At 49.3% G+C, this 18029-nt stretch overlaps 1 protein-coding gene across 1 annotated transcript; it reads left to right on the plus strand.

Moving 5' to 3' along the window:
- The first annotated feature begins 3325 nt into the window (after positions 1-3325).
- LOC125951319 (uncharacterized) lies at positions 3326-16962 on the plus strand. Its single transcript, XM_049680073.1, has 19 exons — positions 3326-3516; positions 3614-3698; positions 3777-3917; positions 4012-4265; positions 4345-4605; positions 4675-5521; positions 5596-5805; positions 5871-5984; positions 6055-6285; positions 6354-6391; positions 6460-6563; positions 6632-6701; positions 6775-6868; positions 6980-6995; positions 10522-13890; positions 13984-15314; positions 15390-15461; positions 15534-15768; positions 15852-16962. The coding sequence occupies exons 1-19, from the start codon at positions 3430-3432 to the stop codon at positions 15880-15882; spliced, it is 7590 nt and encodes a 2529-aa protein (XP_049536030.1). The 5' UTR covers positions 3326-3429; the 3' UTR covers positions 15883-16962.
- Positions 16963-18029: the final 1067 nt, after the last annotated feature.

Here is an 18029-nt window from a genome sequence, read left to right on the forward strand (position 1 = left end):
ATTCAACAGCTGCTCCTTAGTGCAATGGTATCGTTAAGATTACTTCTCGTTACCTATTGCGCTTTTTTATGCAGGCAAAGATGCTTTAAATGAACCTGTTTAAAGTAAAAGAAAAAAACAAGTCAATGGGTTGAGCGGCCACCGTGGGCAAAACCGAAAACAGTGATAAGCCAGTGTATCGCACACGGTTCTGACGTCACCGGGTACGTCACGAGATGCGTAAGTAGAGTGTGTTCGGTGAGGAAGCAAGCCAGCCACCACAGAGGCATAGAGAGTGTAATTCAACGAGTATTTTCTCCAATCATGACCCTAACGACATCGCTGGAGATAATAAGCCGATGAAAGTAATAACTTCAGAAGGTCATTTCTACGTTCAACCCATGGCTAGAGGCTCTGCTATAGTTGGGTACGTTTGGAACACTACCTACTTACGTATGTTGGATTACCTGAACAACCTGGTGTTGGGTTTCGGGTGGTTCTTCGATTTTTCTTGCCAAGATGTTACCCTCGACAGTCGGTGTGCAGCATTTGTTGTTGGTCTACAGCATTTTGTCTACCCACGGAACGATGCCCGGGTATCTTATCTGTCGTAAAAACAGCTATGCACAACATATAAATCAGAGAAGCGCGTTTCGCGAATCCCAGTGCCGTGCGGGAGTGGTAGACAATTGATTTCCTTTTCGCGTTACGATGCACCGCGTTGGTGCCCCCTGCCATTGCTACGTGCGCATCAATTCTAATCGGCTTACTCCGGAACGGTTGCGCTGCAATTGTTCAGCTTATTTCCATTTCGAGAAATCGGCTTCACCTTCACGAAGAAGATTCTCCCAAGTGGCCGTAAGATCAGTGTGCAGTCAAAGGCCAGGTCCGATTCGTTTAATGTCTACACATCGTCGCATCTGCGGCATTGGTGTGGCGAACGTGAGGTGCCGTGAAGATGCAGTTTCTATGCAGCTGCAGCAGCAACACATGTGGTGCCCACACGCCGTTCGCCTGACGATGTTCACGTTGATCTCTGCTGCTGCTGCTGCTGCTGCTGCTTCTTACCTTTGGAACGTTTTTCGTACTTTTATCCTCTCGTACTCGTATCGTGCCGGAGAGTCTTCGAAACGAACGTTCGTCGGGGTCTGGTGTGGTGATCAGTGGTGACGCGGCCACTAGACGTCTTACTTTTCCTTTTTCCTGCTTCTTCGATTTATGATTTCAACAGCACCATCAACGTGCCGCGGCATCGATGGCAATCATCCACGGCTTAAGAAGCTGGCGGTGAGGGTGGAACTAACGCTGGAGACGACCACCCGAAATGTGGGGAAAATGGTTTAACATGAAGCTACTTTCCCGTGCATAGGAGCAAGTGTTTTTCTCGTACAGGACGGCATGCTAGAACATTTATGACACCCTCCGGGTTGGGCCGTTTGTTGCTTGTTGGAACATCATGATGGTACGTCGTAGGCCGCGCCATCAATATCGGTGAAGCTGGTGAACGATTCCAACGTATTCGGTTACGCTTCCAGTGAAACCATCCGCATGGTAAGTAGCGTAACCTAGGTCAATGAGGTTAATAAGTACTAGCTTAGTTGGCATAATCTGTCTGGGTATATGTGTGAAGCGGGAATGTTCCGCGAGAACGAACTCCGCACTATCGGATGGATGCTTTGCGAGATGTCTAGCATAGCTTAATGGTTTACCAGGCGTGGCGTCTAGCCGAGGCTTTAGTATGGCAGTCTACATTTAATCCAAATCTAATTTCATCCCACATACAGATAAGAGCAAGAACGACGCAACATAACACCATCCATGTGAATCATGGAGCTATTTTGGAACCGGCCTGAGGCAGGGTTACGAAATCGTTTTGTAGATTCAGTTGCCCGTGCTCTGAACTAGACGTTCTGCGTTGGATTTTGTGACACACAGCGTCAACTCAGCAGGCGGCTGCCCAGAACCATCGAACAAGACACATCCAATGTTATAAGAAACGAAAAAATCTCTTCATCAGCGACAAATCAGAGGCCAAATCGACGAACGAAATGTACCAGCGCAGTGTCAGCAGTAACCGGGAGATGAACGTCAGCGAAAAGGTAACAGATTCCGTTCGAGCAATAATCGGATCGAGATGGCGTTGAGGTACACTTCCGAAGGTGCCTACAAACCAGGGGTTGCTACAAATAAATTTCCATTGGAACGCTCATGCTAGTTATCGCTGCTGTCGCAGCTGAAATTGAATTAAAAGCTCCCCAGCAATTACTCCATTATCAGCAGCAGCGCCATGGTTAATGCCGCCACCAGCGGGCATGTGCGATGTACGAAGGGGTGATAGAGGGAAGGGGCGCGTCCGTAGGCCTTAAATATGTCGCCCTACATTACCGCATGGTTAGCCAAGGTGCATTGCAAAGGTTGATAGAGCGGTTGGTCCAAGAAGCAGAAGATACCGATATCCAGAGCGCCGTGGGTCAGAATTGGGCATACTGCTGGAAGACGACCCCAACGACCCGTTGTCATCGGTGGGGGATGCTGTAGCACCGTATCCGCCCCGTTGGGTGTCAATGGCCGCTCGCGGAACTCGCCACGGTCAAAACATCGCTCTTTCGGGGAGGGGCTGCTGTTGGAAACTGTGTTACGAAAGAAAGTGTGCCCACGACCACCCTCCGCCCAGTCTCCCCACTCCGCTCCTTCGCCATCTCATATTGCGATTGTAAAAAGGCAGGCCCCCAACCACCGTCCCTTGCACCGTCCCTCGCCACCTTCCAATGACCGGATCAAAACAAAAAACTCCGAATAATTACGAGCCGAGCTGTTGCCGTCTCTTTTTCGCCTGGAGCGGACCCGGTTGTGCCCCGTCTCCGTCTTTGTGTTGTGCACGGCTTTGGGACGCACTCCCCTGCGTCACGTAGGCCCTCGTCGCAACCGTTTGCACCCCGCGGGATCCCTGCTGCTCGTCGTCCGTCCATTCATATTGAATTCAACCTTCAAAATTGAGCTGCGGGCCCCAACTGTGTTTACCTTCGCTTCTGCCAGCATCGAAACATAACAACTGCTGCTGCTGCTGCTGCTGCTGCTTCGGTTGATGCTGCAGATCCTCCGTGTGTTTGCGATGCTATTTTTAAACGCATTCCTCATGTTTTGTCATCGTTGGCCATCGTTTATATTTGAGTCACAAGATGTCCCGTATTTCCATCGGATTTTTTTTATTCGCTCCTTCGTTCCCACGGCACTTTTCGTTCCACCCCAAAAGTTTTTGAGGCGGTCTTCGTTGAGCTTTCCAGCAGCAGCTGGAAACGTTGACGTTTAACACGTCACACGAAAGCTCCCCACTGCCCCCCAGACTGGACGGGTTTATTTTGGACCGCTGTGGGGTCGCAAATCACAACATTCCAGATTCCAGATTTTCAGTTCGATCCCCCTGGTCCGTGTCTGCATTCCGGGCACGATATGGGTTCCGGCGTTGTGTCCAGCAAGGTGGAGGAAAGCATACGCGGTAACATCGCCTGGAAGGATCTGAGTCCGGACGTGCGAAAGGTAAATATCAAAAGCGAGGCGATCACAGTAGGTTATGGGCCTTTTTGGAAGTGAAGGACATTCATCATCCCGATCATCATCTCGTGGGGCTTGGTAGGCACTGAACAACGATGAGAACGACTATCGGAAGCAGATTCGCCAATATAGCCTTCACAATCAGCTGCGATTCCGGGGTAACATCGGTAGGTCTTCATCGCTGAGCATAGACAATCGAAAGAATTATGTTTCTAAAGCATACCATCCGCCCCGATTCCTTGCAGTATTCGGTGTGACGAGAAATGAGAAGAAGTATTACGAGCAGCTGGTGGAGGTGAACATCCGGGCGCTGCACATCTTTCCTTATCACCTGGCCGACGTTATCACCAAGGGGTTACGCGTAACACCATTCAACTACTATACAGGTACTTCATAGCGCACAGGGTGGTTGTAATGCGTTTTTCCACCCCGAGGGTGGCTTACTGTGCCCCTGTATCTCTCTCTGTCTCTCCGTTGTAGATATGATTGCATTCCTTCTAACACACGATAAGAACTATGACGCACTGCCCAACTTTACGGCGGCCGACTGCCTGCGGGTACTGGGCATTGGCCGGAACGAGTATTTGTCCATTTCCAGCGACCTTAAATCGAGCTCACCGCGATCATTTTTCCGCAAAAATCCGTACCACTTTCTGCCAAAGTTTCCGCGTACCGTTCCCATGCACCCGTGGTGGATCGTCGAAATCGGTCACATACTAGAGAAGGATGTTGAGGTAGGCGTTTCCGATCATTCCCGTTCCGTTCATTCCCGAAGCGTACTCATTGCTTTTTACTCTTTTTTTCTGTCAACAGAACTTGGGCAACGATGAGATCGCGATGATCGATCAGCTGATCGACTGTGGACCACAAACGGCCGGTACACTTAACCTCGAGACGGTGCAGAAGCTGTACCGGCGTGGGCTGATCTACCTAGACGTACCGATCAGTGGCGAGGATCGTATTAACATTCCCCCGTTACGCAACTTTGTCATGAACCGGGTGGCAGGGGATTACTTCGAGAATCTGCTTTACAACGTGTTCGTGACGACCGACGAACAATGCACGATTGCAGAGGTAACCGTCGCCCGCGTGCACGCGTCTCAAGAACACCTTCATCCAGAATGGTTTATTGTCTGCTTTCAGCTTTCGCAGATCCTGCAGGTGCAGATGGACATGGTAAAGCGTGCCACGGCGTTGTTCTGCCGGTTGGGTTTCGCCAAAATAGTGAATGCCTTCTCCGAGTACAAGCTGGACAACAGCTGGCTTCAACCGCAGCACCAGCAACTGGACGGTGCTGATGATCCGGCCGCCTATAACTATCACGCCCTGCTCCTGTCGGAGGTTCCGCTCGAAGTGAAACCGTCGCCCGATGGCAGTATTTCACCGTCCGGTCCGCCGGTTTTCTTTCCTCCGTCCGATCCGAGCAGTCCTACGTCACCGTGTGCCGGGGAACCGGGGGTTGTAGGTGGAGGAACACTTACACGCGGAAAACGTATTGGCTTTCTGTTCGATTCCACACTAACTGCCTTCCTGATGATGGGCAATCTATCGCCCGGATTAAAGACGCACGCCATTACGCTGTTCGAGGTCGGCAAGCTGTGCGATGAAGGCATGTCCGATCTGTTGGAGGAGCTTGAGAAGGTATCGATGCTGGATGCCGAAACGGAAGGGGATGTCAGTCGGTACTTTAACCATGCGGTACTGCTCCGGTCTACGATCGTGGCACTAAAGAGCTCGCTCAAGATCGAACTCGATCTTTTGCGGCTCGAAAGCATCGAGGGATTGGACGTGCAGACGCGTAACCGGTTGCTGGAGCGCAAGTATCGGTATCTTATCTCGGCCGCTCCACTTTCCAGCGCACTATCCAGCCAGTTTACGATTCCGTTCTTTGGGCAGTTTTATCAAAGCTCGCCCGAGTCCCACATCTGGTCGAAGCTGTTCTACTACCACATGGGTGGCTATGGACCGCCGTCGTTGTTTCTGAAGAAAGGTACGCACTGCTCTGGTGGGCTGAATGAGATAGAATATCAATAACACTGCCTCTCCCACTTGTCTTCTAAACAGGCACAGTGCTGAAGACGTTACCTCGAATATTCCTTGGCTATGGTAAGCTGCTCATCACCATCGTGAACACCGATTCGTACGTGTTGAATTCGGAAAAGTTTTACACCTTGAACGAACACCTGAAGAACGAATGTTTACTGATTCAGGGCTACGGACGCAACGAACCGGCCCAAGTGCACTACGAACCGTTTCCATTCGACAGCAGCGACGGTATGGACGGATGTGTTCCTTTCTTAACTTGGCGATTAATCAAGATCGATCGATCCCCTTTACAGATGAATCGAACCGTTGGAGCCAGCATAGTGCTTGGAACGGGCTAGCACAGGTCATCGACATGGAGCGTACGTTCGGTTACGTTACGTTCATTAACACGGGTGTCCCGGATTATGGTAACTGACTCTATTGCATCTTCGGAGGCTTTGTTGCCGATTTATTGATGTTTTCTGGTTCTGTTCGCAGGATGTGACGATAGAAACCCATCGGTAGTGCTTAAGCGAACTCGAAAAGGAGGAAACCATGCGGCCAAACATGTACGCCAAGCTAGTGTAACAGAGGAAAGTGGCAGCACGGTTCAAGAAAGAGCGGCAGAAACATCATCAGCCATCGATGGTACAAACGGAGTTCATGAGGAGACGGAAGCGACTGAGAAACCGGCGGCATCGCTGATCGTCGAATCCGATTCCGATACTGGTAAGGAGAAGAGATAGCGTTAGGCAAGGAATTCTATTTAAAAATATTTTCTCTATTCCCTTGCATAGAAATATCGCGGAAAAACTCGCTACAAAGTGCACCAGAGGTATGTTCGGCATTCTATCGAGGAGATTTAATTGAAATCTAACCCGTTTGTTTTTCCACCATTTTCAGCAATGGACCATACTCGATGTTAATTTCGGCATTCCACTGTTCGACGTCGATTGCAACACCAAAATATGCCAAAATATCGTAAAGCGACTGTGCAATGAGGAAAAGTAAGGATTGTGGTGCAGGAATTTCCATATCAGTATCTCCACCCGCATTTATGCCTTATCTCTTGCAGCATATCAACACTGATGGAAGTCAATCAAACGATGGAACGCAAATACCTTAAATTCATCTCCCAATGTTTGGTACGTATAATTTTAGAGCTCTGCGGCTTACCATTCTTGGTATTCGAAATTGACCACGCATTCTCATTCTCAGTTTTTTGAGGACGAAAACATGGAACTGATAAAGGCAGGGAAGTACGTGCCAAAGCTACGCATTAATCTTGCTTACAAACATGGAAAAATCCAAAGCTGGGATGGATAGATAGCAAATCGCCCACGGTTCGAAGCGCGCCGCGTGTGTTCGCGTCTCCACTGGCCAAAAACCTCTTGCCCCTTACCCGCCTGGTTCCATCCATTAGACCATCCATCGCACCGGTACCGTTTCCAGTGATTATTGTTTAATATTCTTATTTTGCGTTACCTTTAATAAAGCGATATAATCGACGATGGTTGGCTGCAAGGCTAGCCAGCCATAAATATATATCCGCACGCGTACCGAACTCGGTTTTCAAACAGTTAACCGTTAATTGAAATCCCTGCCGCCAGCATGTTGTGAGCCGGCGGCTCGCTTTGTTAAACGGACTATATACGCGGAATATTATTGGCCAATATTCTGGGTGTTTTTTTCATATCTAAGAATCGTGTATTTCACTGTTGTATGTTACTTCAGCATCGAATACGCTAAGTAAATCCAAAAGAGGTGGTGCTACATGAACCGTAAATTTATGCGTAAATTTACACATTAATGCCAAAACGTTTACGCTTCGATATGTTTACATGGCCGGGCTGAGGAAATTAAAATCGTTTTTGAAGAAAAAGATTGAACACACAAGCAATGATCACACACTATCGATGTAAACCACAAAAAGAACATATTGCGAGCCCTCCCGTTTGCAAACAGCTTTTATGCTAGGTTTCGCGCCCCACGGACCTATAATTGTTTGACAGCATGTAAACGGCAAGCGTAAACGTTTTGGCATTAATTTTTACGTTTACGCTAGAGTTTACGCTCCGTGTGGCAGGGCCTACTGAGTGGTCGGCTGGGAGCGTGGGACGGCTTGTCAAACTTGGCAGCAGCCGCCGAAGCCGTCTACTTGGACCGCAGGTGAAGGGTTTCTCGCGTTTTTCCGGAACAAAAAACTCCGGATGCTACGGTGAGGTGCGTTGCGGGAAATCGACCGACGCTTGCACATTCTGCCAGCGGATCCGGAAATTGTGAAAAGCGGCCCCAGATCGAAGTTCTGTGCTGTTGGTAACCGGCAAGGTAAACGAGAAAGGGCACGCGGCCGTCGGCGCCGCTCGTCGGTGGAATGTGCTAGTGTGAGCGAGACGGCAGTAGAGTTGTTTGTGAAATGTGTGTGCTTGCGGCGCGCGTATTTTGTGGAAGCGGGGTGGTGGTAGGGAGGGTTCGCGAGATGCGGATGAATGAAAACAAAGCTGAAAAGCGAATGGAAAATCCCCCCACATACGGCGTAGGAGCAGCAGCGCGTGGGAGGGGATGCGAAGTGCAGGTTTTCGGTGGCTTCGTCTGGAAACACTCACCCAAGGGGTTTGAGGGGTGTGCAGGCGGTGGGTAAAGGCAAGAGCGAATGTGTGAGAACCGCCACAACCAGGTGTACCGCTTTTCATAGGTTCGTTGACATCTCGCGTGGCCAACGAGTGGGGGTAACTAGTGGGTGGCAACTACCGCTCCGTGACCCAGAACGAGCGAGAAAATACCTTCAGGAGTAGCGGTTCTCGTGAGTCTGGGAGAGGGGGGATTGATTGTGGTACGTGCGGCATGAACGACCTTTACCAATGACGATTGCCAGAAAGAGTAGGAGTTGAAATCATCCAGAGGCCGTAATATCCGCTGCTACCGGTGGCCAAGGAAGCCAATTGAGGATACGTATTGTGCGTATTGCGTTGCTAGCGCCAGCGACAGCAAAATCGAATTAATTGCTGTTCCGGTAGAGTGCGGGAGGGGGTGGTGCCACCCGGTTCCGAGCTCTAGTTCCGGGGAATCGCAAACAAAATAAACTCACGGCCATCCGCCGCCGTGTGAGAGAAAGAGATAGCCGTGCGTGAGTGCGTTTGTTTTCGCGTGCGAGTGTGTTCGACCCGCCGCGCGGGAAGCTGTCAAACTCGCGAACCGCACTCACGCGCCCCCTTAGCACCCGGGAAAAGCCGTAGCATTTGACCATTTTTGGTGTTTGAAATGGCCTGTTTGGGGTACTGTGGAAACCCGATGTGCGCACAAGAGTAGAAGGAAAAGCTTTAGTATGGTGCTTCTAGTTCTTCCTTGCAATGAAAAGTTTTCTTGAATTGTCGCATAATATCTAACTGTTGAAAAAGATTTTGTCTCAGAAAATTGCAAAAATAGATTTAGATATAGGGATCTATTTGTATTTTATTCCATAATAACAGATATAGCGATCTGTTAGCATCTGATACCTTTAAATTCACATTTGTTCCTAAAACGAAAACATTGTTTTCTCGTGCTTGAATGGCAATTTTAAATTTTGCACATGTGCGAGATTTACTATCTAGACCATAGTAAATCAATCGTTTCCATCGCCAGCGATGCTTTCCGAACGATTTCCGAACGTTTTCCACGATAGCCCTTCCAAGATTGTATGAAACGGTGCTAACCGGGCAGGACGCTTCTTCTTCTTTGGTCGCTTTTGCTGCGGGGTGAAGGGAACTCACGGGGTTTTGACAACTCGATTGAGAAGAAAAATTCTCCGTCGGGGTCGTCGAAAGAACTTTTTCGTCCAAAAACGCAAAATTGCTGCATTCGGGACGACGCAGAATGGTCTGAGTGGTAGCGCGAAAGGTAGCCGCAGCCACTAGTGATCCATTTCGACAGCCTACCTTCGACGGCGCCACGCTGCAGTGAACGGAAAACGGACAGGTACGACTCGCGGTGAGGCAATCACGCAAGCAACAACAGCAGTAAAAACAACAACCCCAACAAGGCCCCGTACAAGTGGTACGATGATGAATGCAAGGACGGCGAAGCAAAGAAGTGGTGGCAAAGAAAACGAACGACAGGAAACACGGGAATCATCATCGTCAGCAGTAATTAGCTGCCCAGTCCAGCTGCTGCTTCACCGCGTAACGTCCAGGTGTCTTTGACTTCGTTCGGAAGCAACGGGAGAAGAACCTTCGGTGGCGGTGGTTTCGCAGCGCAAAACATGCGAGAGAGAAAGAGAGAGAAAGAAAGGGAGGGTGCGGGGAGGGAAGGAGAAAGGGTTGTGCGGCGGACGGCATCGATTAGTGGTGGCGATCTAGTGTAGTATCTCTAGTGTTTTTCTTTTTCCTACGCCAGCGACACTTTCCTGGTGTTGCGCCAGTTTACTCTTGTGCTGCCCCCCCACACAACACAATGTATGTCGGATGAAACGTGACCCACCGTGGGGAGTGCGTATATCGCTCTCAGGGTGATGATGAAAACTGATATAAACGCACGAGCGCCAGCCAATTGCAAAAAAGCGAATGCCCTGGTTTACGCTCGATAGTAAAAAAAGAGTTGACGTAGGATCGTTTCGTCGATGCCAGCCAGCTAGAATCAATGCAATCGAGCGTTTTAAGCTTTGTACTCGGTGTACAAGAATGCGAAGTAGGCTCTTATTTCTCCGCAGCCGGCTTACGGTGGGGCGGAGTTTGTGAAAAATGATAAAATTGCATTGAAAGCAGGCGCCGGTATGGATCTGATAATCGTAATAGGCTATGTGTCATCGGTTGGTGTTAGTTGTAAAAAGAGTGTTTCGGGTAATGCGGTGCAAGCTATCGATATTGCTAACGTGGAGCCTTTTTTGTTGCAGGTTTTTTCGAAATCGTTTTCTACAGCCGTAAACGGCGGCTACTACATCAAACTTGGGAAGAGAGCAAACTGACGAGCAGCTCGCATATTCTGAAGAACAAACGGGAATCGAGTGAGGCACACGAGGGTCATGTCATGTCAGGAAACGACGCGAGCACAGCAGGATGATCCGTACGCGTTCACCGAATCGGCCCCACTGCAGGCAAACTCGTTGGTCTACGCAAATCATTCGAGTGCGGTCGGTACGAATGCTGTCACCGTTGTTACGAGCAGCCCAGCAGGCATCAAAACCGTGCCGGCAACGATCGCCGCAACCGGAGGAAGTGTGCTTGCGACTGGGGCGGCTACCGTGGCGACCCTATCGGCGAAGGATACTATAACCATTTCAGGGACTCGCGTTCTAGGACCGCAATCGTTTACGATTAGTCGGGGAACCACGTCACAGGCGCAAATTGTCCCGCAACAGTTGAAGGTGCGCTACAATGGCGTTGTGTCGTCTACGGCTAGCGGTCAAAAGACGCTCACTGTGACCGCCGCTACACCGGTGTTCACGAAGCCGCTGCAAATTAAGCAGCAAACGGCACCGGGCATGTCACCAGCACAGCCCAGTACGGTGACAGTGGGCAGGCTGATCAAGAAGGTGGTCCCGCAGAAGTCTCCACTGCTAGCGACAGTCGTTACGGGCAGCCCGAAGGGAATCGCCCAATTGCAACAGCAACCGCAGCAGCAGCAGGCACAGCAGCAGCAGGCACAGCAGCAGCAGGCACAGCAGCAAACGCAACAGCAGCAGCAGCAGCAGCAGCAGCAACCACAGCAGCCACAAACGATACTGCAAGCGACCCAGTTATCGTCGTCAAATTCGCCTGTCATTTCGGCTGGTGGCTCAATACTGACCACCGTCACGACGCCCACCGGGACGGCACTAAAGCTAATCAAAATACCGGCCAATCAGCTGGGCAAAGCAACAGTCACCGGCCTTCAGTCTGGCAATTTCATACAGGTCGGCACCGGTGAGGGGGCCCGAAAGTTGCTAGCAAGTGGTGTAAATGTGGTTAGTGCCAAGCCGAATGTTACGATAGCTGGCAACAACAGCACACCGGTAACCATTGCTGGCAACAGCACGGCTAACCGTGCGAATACAGCGACCATCGTTTCAGCCTTGCCCACCGGTGCACCGACCAAAATACGACTCATACAACCACAGTCTCAGGGGAAGTTTTATCTGCACACACCGAATGGGACCACCAGTCTGGCCACCAATACGACCCAAATCTCCAATCCGATTAGCATAGCAACCATACGGAACTCGTTCGTACGGCAGCAGCAGATTAACGTGGCAAAGCCAACGCAACTGTTGCATCAACAACAGCCGAAAGGTCACCTGGTGCAGGTGCAACAGCAACAACTGATAAAACAATCACCGACGTCACCATCGGCATCGTCTACAGCCGCTACCCCGTTACAGCAGCAGGTGGTGCAACAGAAACCGATCATCGCAACGGTGTCGAAGCAGACACCGCAACAGATCATTGTACAGCCGCTGCTTAAGCAGGGACCCGCTAAGCAGCAGAAGCCAACGATTCAGATTCTGCATCAGAAAATCATACCGGCACCGGTGAAGCTGGCGACGTCCCAGGAATCGCTACTTACCAAATCGGTGGAATCGGGTGCTTCCGTTACGCAGAAGCAAGGGCTTAATATACAGTTGCATCCTCAGGCGCACCAACAGCAACAACAACAGCAGCAGAAGCAACAGCAGCCGGCGCCACAACAGCAACAGCAGAAACAACAAACTTTTATTACGAAACCGCTCCAGGCATCGATTATTCAGAATAATCCACCGCAGACTCTGTTACAGCAGCAGCCACAGCAACAGCAACAGCAACAGCAACAGCAAGCTCAGCAATTTCTGTTGAATGCAAAGATACAATCACCGTCCACCGTAAAGGTACAGGGCCAAATTCAGTCTCAGCATACGCTGTCGCAACCACAGCAACTGCAGGGATCGCCTCAGTTGCAGGCAAAGCAACCACAGGGTTCACCTCAATTGCAGGCGAAACAACGTAAAACGCTTCAGATACCGAGCCAGCCTACTTTGCTCTTGCAACAGCCGCAGCAACCAAAGCAAATAGTTCAAAAATCGGTCCCGGTGTCATTACTTACCAACTCATCGCCCCAAGCCTCAACGGGATCGCTATTGATAAAGACGGTTAGCGCTGGAGTTGGTAATCGCAATGGCAAACAGCTACTAAATTCCTCCGGAGGCCAGCTAGTATTGCCAGTGCGCTCTGCTGGTCAAACAAGCTTGCTAATAAAACCGGAACCGGTGGTCGTTCCCGTTAAAATTCCCGCCCCTTCAAATGCGGCGACACCTTTAGGGACAACGACAGTGGCATCAGCATCTCCTGCTCCAGCGTCGCTACTGGTAGCAGCGGAAACTATACCAATGAATACGAGTTCTGCTAAAACGAAGACACCATTATCCTCGTTCAGTCCAGTCCAGTCCAGGGAGAAGGTGGGAACCCTTCCGGAGCCAAAATCTTCGACAATTGCCAGTCCTAAGCTAGCAACAGCCGTACTGGTGAAAGCAACGCCGTCGCCACAGCCGGTACAACCGAGTACGACTGGCAAAGGTACGAGTCGTGCCACCAACACGGTGGTGAAAAAGTCTACGAGCATCGTCCAGAAGAACAATACCGCCGCATCCACTGGCAAGCAACCGAAAGGCAAACGAGCGTACACTCAGCGAGCCACGCAGCCAAGCGGAAGTTCGGAAAAGTTCTCGAATGACAGTTTGGAACGGGTCGTTGTGTCGTCTTCGGCTAGCGTGGAACCATCGGTGTCCACTGGTGGTAAGCTACCTATGTTTGGTGTTACGAAAGTGAAAACGGAAGAAGGAGGAGTGGCTGTCGGATGTGCGGAGGTTGACGAACTGGATGTGAAACCACCCAAGCTAAAATATGGTTCAAGCCACCGAGTGGCTGGAGGTGGTGCCATTGCCGTACCAATCAGCCGCCCACAGGTACGCGAATGGCATGCACCGGGATCGTACATGTTCGATTTGAAGGATCCGGACGACGATTCGGAAGATGAGGACGAGTTCTTCGATGAAAGTCGTAATACGCTCTCGTTCTGGTATGAAGAGTCGATAGCGGTCGTTGTGCCGGATGCCACGACTTCCTGGTCGTTGAATACACCTCAGCTGCAACGGGCTGGTCCATCGCACTATGGCGGCGGTGGACGGGCGAGCAAGGAGAAAAAGATAGAACCGAAGTTCGAAATCCGTACCCTGACCAGGGATGAGCAACTCGAGCTGAAGAAAGCCTATCTCCAGCGGCGTGCGCTGCAGTGTCGCAATGGGTTGCGCGTGCGAAACGTTTCCGCTGCCAAACGACGCCTGAAAGCGCTGGGTGCACTGGTGAAGAAGCTGGAAATTCAACGGGAGCAAACATTGAACGAAGAACGGTAGGTTGTGAGGGCAAAGACGTTTTGTGCTTTCCTTATTGATTACTAAACCTGTTCCAGTATTAATGTCTTTGCTAATTATTCCATTAACAGAGAAAAACCGAAATGCATGTCGGACGGTTGCAACGAGGCAGCGTTGCTGATGACCACACACTGCTATAATCACATCACGGAAAATGCCAGCCAGCGGCTATTCCAGCGATGTACAGCCAAGTTCTCCGATAATAGCCAGTGTCGGGCGCCTGTATTCGATGTTACCCAAGAGCTGATCCTGTGCAAGGAGCACGCCTGGAAGCACGACAATCACGACAAGATGAGCCAGGAGGTGAAGCAGAAGCAAAAACCGGTGTCAACGGCGTCGACAACGGCAATGGTAACGGCAACGACTGTGGCGGCACGCAAAAAACCGAAACCTTTACCTCCTCCGGTCGTTGTGCGACCGCAGAAGCGGGCGAAGGTTAAGAAGAAGAAGCTGACTCCACTGCAACAGCAAATGCTGTTGCATCAGCAGCAGTACAAGCAGTTTGTGGGCAGCAACCAGCACCAGCATCACCATGTGCAGTCTATCCAAGCTAACCAACAACAACAGCAGCAACAGCAGCAGCCACCGCAACAGCGTAAACCAATTCAGAAACAGCAGCAAAGTTTGCTGATTAATGGGCAGTTGTTGAAGCAGCAGCAGCAGCAGCAGCAACAACAATCCGGCGTCAAGCTGAATTATGTCAATGATTTGCATGCTCTACAGCCGCAGCAGTCTAAGCCGCAGCAACAGTCTCTGTTACAGTCAACTCAGCCAATGACAGCCTTCCACCAGCAGCAAAACCATCAGTACGCGGTCAATAATACCAGCAGTATCGATCCCGCCGGACACATTCCACTTGGCACCGTAGCAAATCACACGATAGGCGATGCTAACGTCATTGAAACGTCGATATTCGATGATCAGCATCTTCATCCGACAATCCATATGGTGGATCAGATACACCAGCAGCAGCAGCATCAGGAGCAGCAGATGCTACATTCGGACCATGATTTCCAACAGTTTGGGCAACAGCATACGGTGACCGAAGACCAACTGTTGCTCGATTACATGCAGCAACAGCAGGAGTTGCAACACCAGGAACTACAGCAGCAGATGCAACAAGAGCAGCAGCAGCAGCAGCAGCAGCATCAGCAGCATCAGCAGCAACCACAGTTGCAATACGTGCATGATGCGTCTGTTGATATTGGGGGGACTGGAAGAGTACACCATCAACACCATCACCACCATAATCAGGTGGTGATGCAGCAGCCTATGCTGCAAACACCGCTCAGTCAGGATCTGTTGTCAGTCTGCGAAAACAGTTCTGCTTATGCTAGCTCAGAAGACACCGGTGTCGGTGGTTTGTCGGAATCGGAAATATTGGGAGCACAAGATGTGAATGGTAGGAATGGATTGAATTTTTTTTTTCCTTATCTTCTAACGAATTGTTCTCGCTGTTTTGTTGAATTTTTCACAGAGGAGATCATCCCTTTTATGCTCAACAATTTGCCGGATGCATTAAATGATCTGATTTTCACCGATGGTACCGGTAAGTATCGGTTATTGAAGGTCGTATTTGCGTTTATGTCTCCTATAATTTCGGAATTCCAACCAATTGCAGATCAAACTGAACATGTAGGTAATCACGTTCCATTCGAGAATAATGGGGCGGAGGCTGAGGATGTGTTATTCACGCGGGTGTTGGACGACATGAACATGAACGGCGAGTCGGCGAACTTTTTGGGCGAATTTCTCAACAATTGCAGCGATGAAATCCTTAATGGGGCGGATATCTGTAGCGAGCAGATTCTACACTCACCGAACACTGGCAACGACATTCGCGGGCTGGTGCATACGTAAGTTTGTGAGCTTCGGTGGACAGAAGAGAGGTAACAGCCGATTGATCGATTACCCGCCCCCGGTATTTTTTCCAGTTTAGTTTGAATGCTCCCAGTGAATATTCCGCATAATCTCGATCGCTTTTTCCAAGGGAACAGGTGTTCTCTGCTACTGCACAAGCTCCACTGCCCGCGTCCTTCTTTTGGTCGTGAAGAGAAGGTGTTGACATGGTAGCAGCGGATACATCCGGTAGATGACATTTATTGTATCCACACGCAAACACACACACATACACACCTCTTTACAGATGTTAGGCATGCATTTTAGTTTCACAAAAGTTGTTTGAGTTATTCAGTGAAGCTATGGAGGTAGATTTTTTTACGGTACGTTTCCTATAAATTCTATGAATTTATGTTACATTCACGGTCACTCATCGCATCTTTTCATCAATTAAAGAATACCAATAATTTCAGATTTCCTCATCTTTTCATGGATACCACACGTGGTATGAATGTTTCTTTTTTCTTATGTGGCAATTGTTATGCCACTGAATTGTCCGAATTTGTTTGCTAAATTGAACTCTGTCGTTTGCATTACATGGACAAGCGTTGGCTCGTAGCAACCGAGGAATGAAGGTTGATCAAATATCGGGTTATTATGCACGAGCCTGCTAGGTACGGTAGGAAGAAATTCAATATAAAATATATTTTAGTACACATAACTGTCACAGTGACCTCAGCCAAGGGCTGTTGGGTGGCACACTTATGAGGCTCTGGTACCACGACACGATAGGGAAAAGGTGCCCGGATTTTGTGCGTTTACCGTATGCCGGTGCCACTACTGTTGAGGTGAGACGATGCCTTTTGTAAATATCCTACACTTAAACCACTATGCATATGAAAGCTAAACAATATTTTAAACACAAAACATGATATCTGTACCTGATTGATGAAAATGAACGAAATCGAGAAGCGGAAAAAAACAAATGAAACCCAAAACTGCAACCTACCACCCGCCGGGTGGAATTTGTCTGGTGTTTTTTTCGTTCTTTTACGCAACACCTCTACTACTCCCCACCTTCATGTGTTTACTCTATCCTTGGCTACTATGGGGTTTGGTTTCAATCCTCTATCTTACTATTGCTATCGCCCCCCTCCAGTACTCACCAGTTTCAACAATTAGTATAAGCAGAAACGTTAGAGAATGACCGACAGTGACCCGACGGTTTTGAAGCCGGCATGGTATCGGTGCATGACGGCAATAGACTAGACTTACCTTGCAATGTAAGCTATCGACAGGAAGAAGTAAGGGATAGAATTACTGTAAATAAATGATTTATAAAAAAGTCTAGATAACTATGTCACACAAGGGAACGGTAGAGCCGCTGCTGTGTCGGTCGCTCTCCGGAGAAACAATAAGCTTTAGTTGAGTTTCTTGCAAAAAGAAATAAACGAGGATACGAAAAGAATAAAGCCCACTAAAAACATAACGTATTAATTATAACAATAAACGCTGTATAAAGTTGAGCATAAGGTGGGATTCGCAGAGCGGCAACTAAAATGAAAGTGCTAGCCGATATGAAATGTTCAGTCGAACGAATGCGCTTTCGTGTATAATATACTAGTAGGCCACTTACTGTAACTGTGTAATGGAGCTGTAAAAGTGAAGCAAATGATACGGATAAGCTCAATACTGAAGGAACAAATGAAATACAACAAAAAAAGAAACCGCACGTAACAGATTAGCGAAATGTACGCATGTTTAATAAAACAACAAAAAAAAAAACGAAATTGAACTAATGTAACATTGCTTTTTATAATAAAAAAACCATCAAATAAGGAATTTTCCATGTCTCATTTTTCTCGTGTCCTTTTGAAACGCAATCAGCAAGTAAGCCCTTCTTCCGAATCCGGCTAATCCGTCGGCGCATCTATCTGTCGTGTGTCGAGTGATCCCTATTTGGCTGTTTTATCGGTGCCGATGGGTGGTCACACTGTGGGGGGTGAGGCACCCCCGGCATCGCGCCCGTGGGGATCCGATTGATTATGCGCTATCTTTACCCGTCTGTCTCAATCCGTTTCGTCCGGCTAGCTAGCTGGTATTTACGCTAGCAAAAAATGCGTTTATCACCCGCCCGCCCAGTAGCCCTAATGCGTTAATTACCCTTCGATAAGAGGCTGATCGGGTGTGTCCCAAAACCGCTGACCATTATCCTGTAACCGGTGACGGTGGGATACGGCGATAAGGGTGTACGGCGTTGTAGTAGTGTGGTCTAATG

This window comes from Anopheles darlingi, chromosome 2 (genome assembly GCF_943734745.1).
Source record: "Anopheles darlingi chromosome 2, idAnoDarlMG_H_01, whole genome shotgun sequence".
NCBI classification, from domain to species: Eukaryota; Metazoa; Arthropoda; class Insecta; order Diptera; family Culicidae; genus Anopheles; species Anopheles darlingi.

Coding starts and splice junctions, on each gene's coding strand:
- LOC125951319 (XM_049680073.1), top strand. CDS start 3,430: ATGGGTTCCGGCGTTGTGTCCAGCAAGGTGGAGGAAAGCATACGCGGT. Junction 5,806..5,870: donor TCCATTCGACAGCAGCGACG/GTATGGACGGAT, acceptor TCCCCTTTACAG/ATGAATCGAACCGTTGGAGC. Junction 13,891..13,983: donor CAAACATTGAACGAAGAACG/GTAGGTTGTGAG, acceptor TTCCATTAACAG/AGAAAAACCGAAATGCATGT.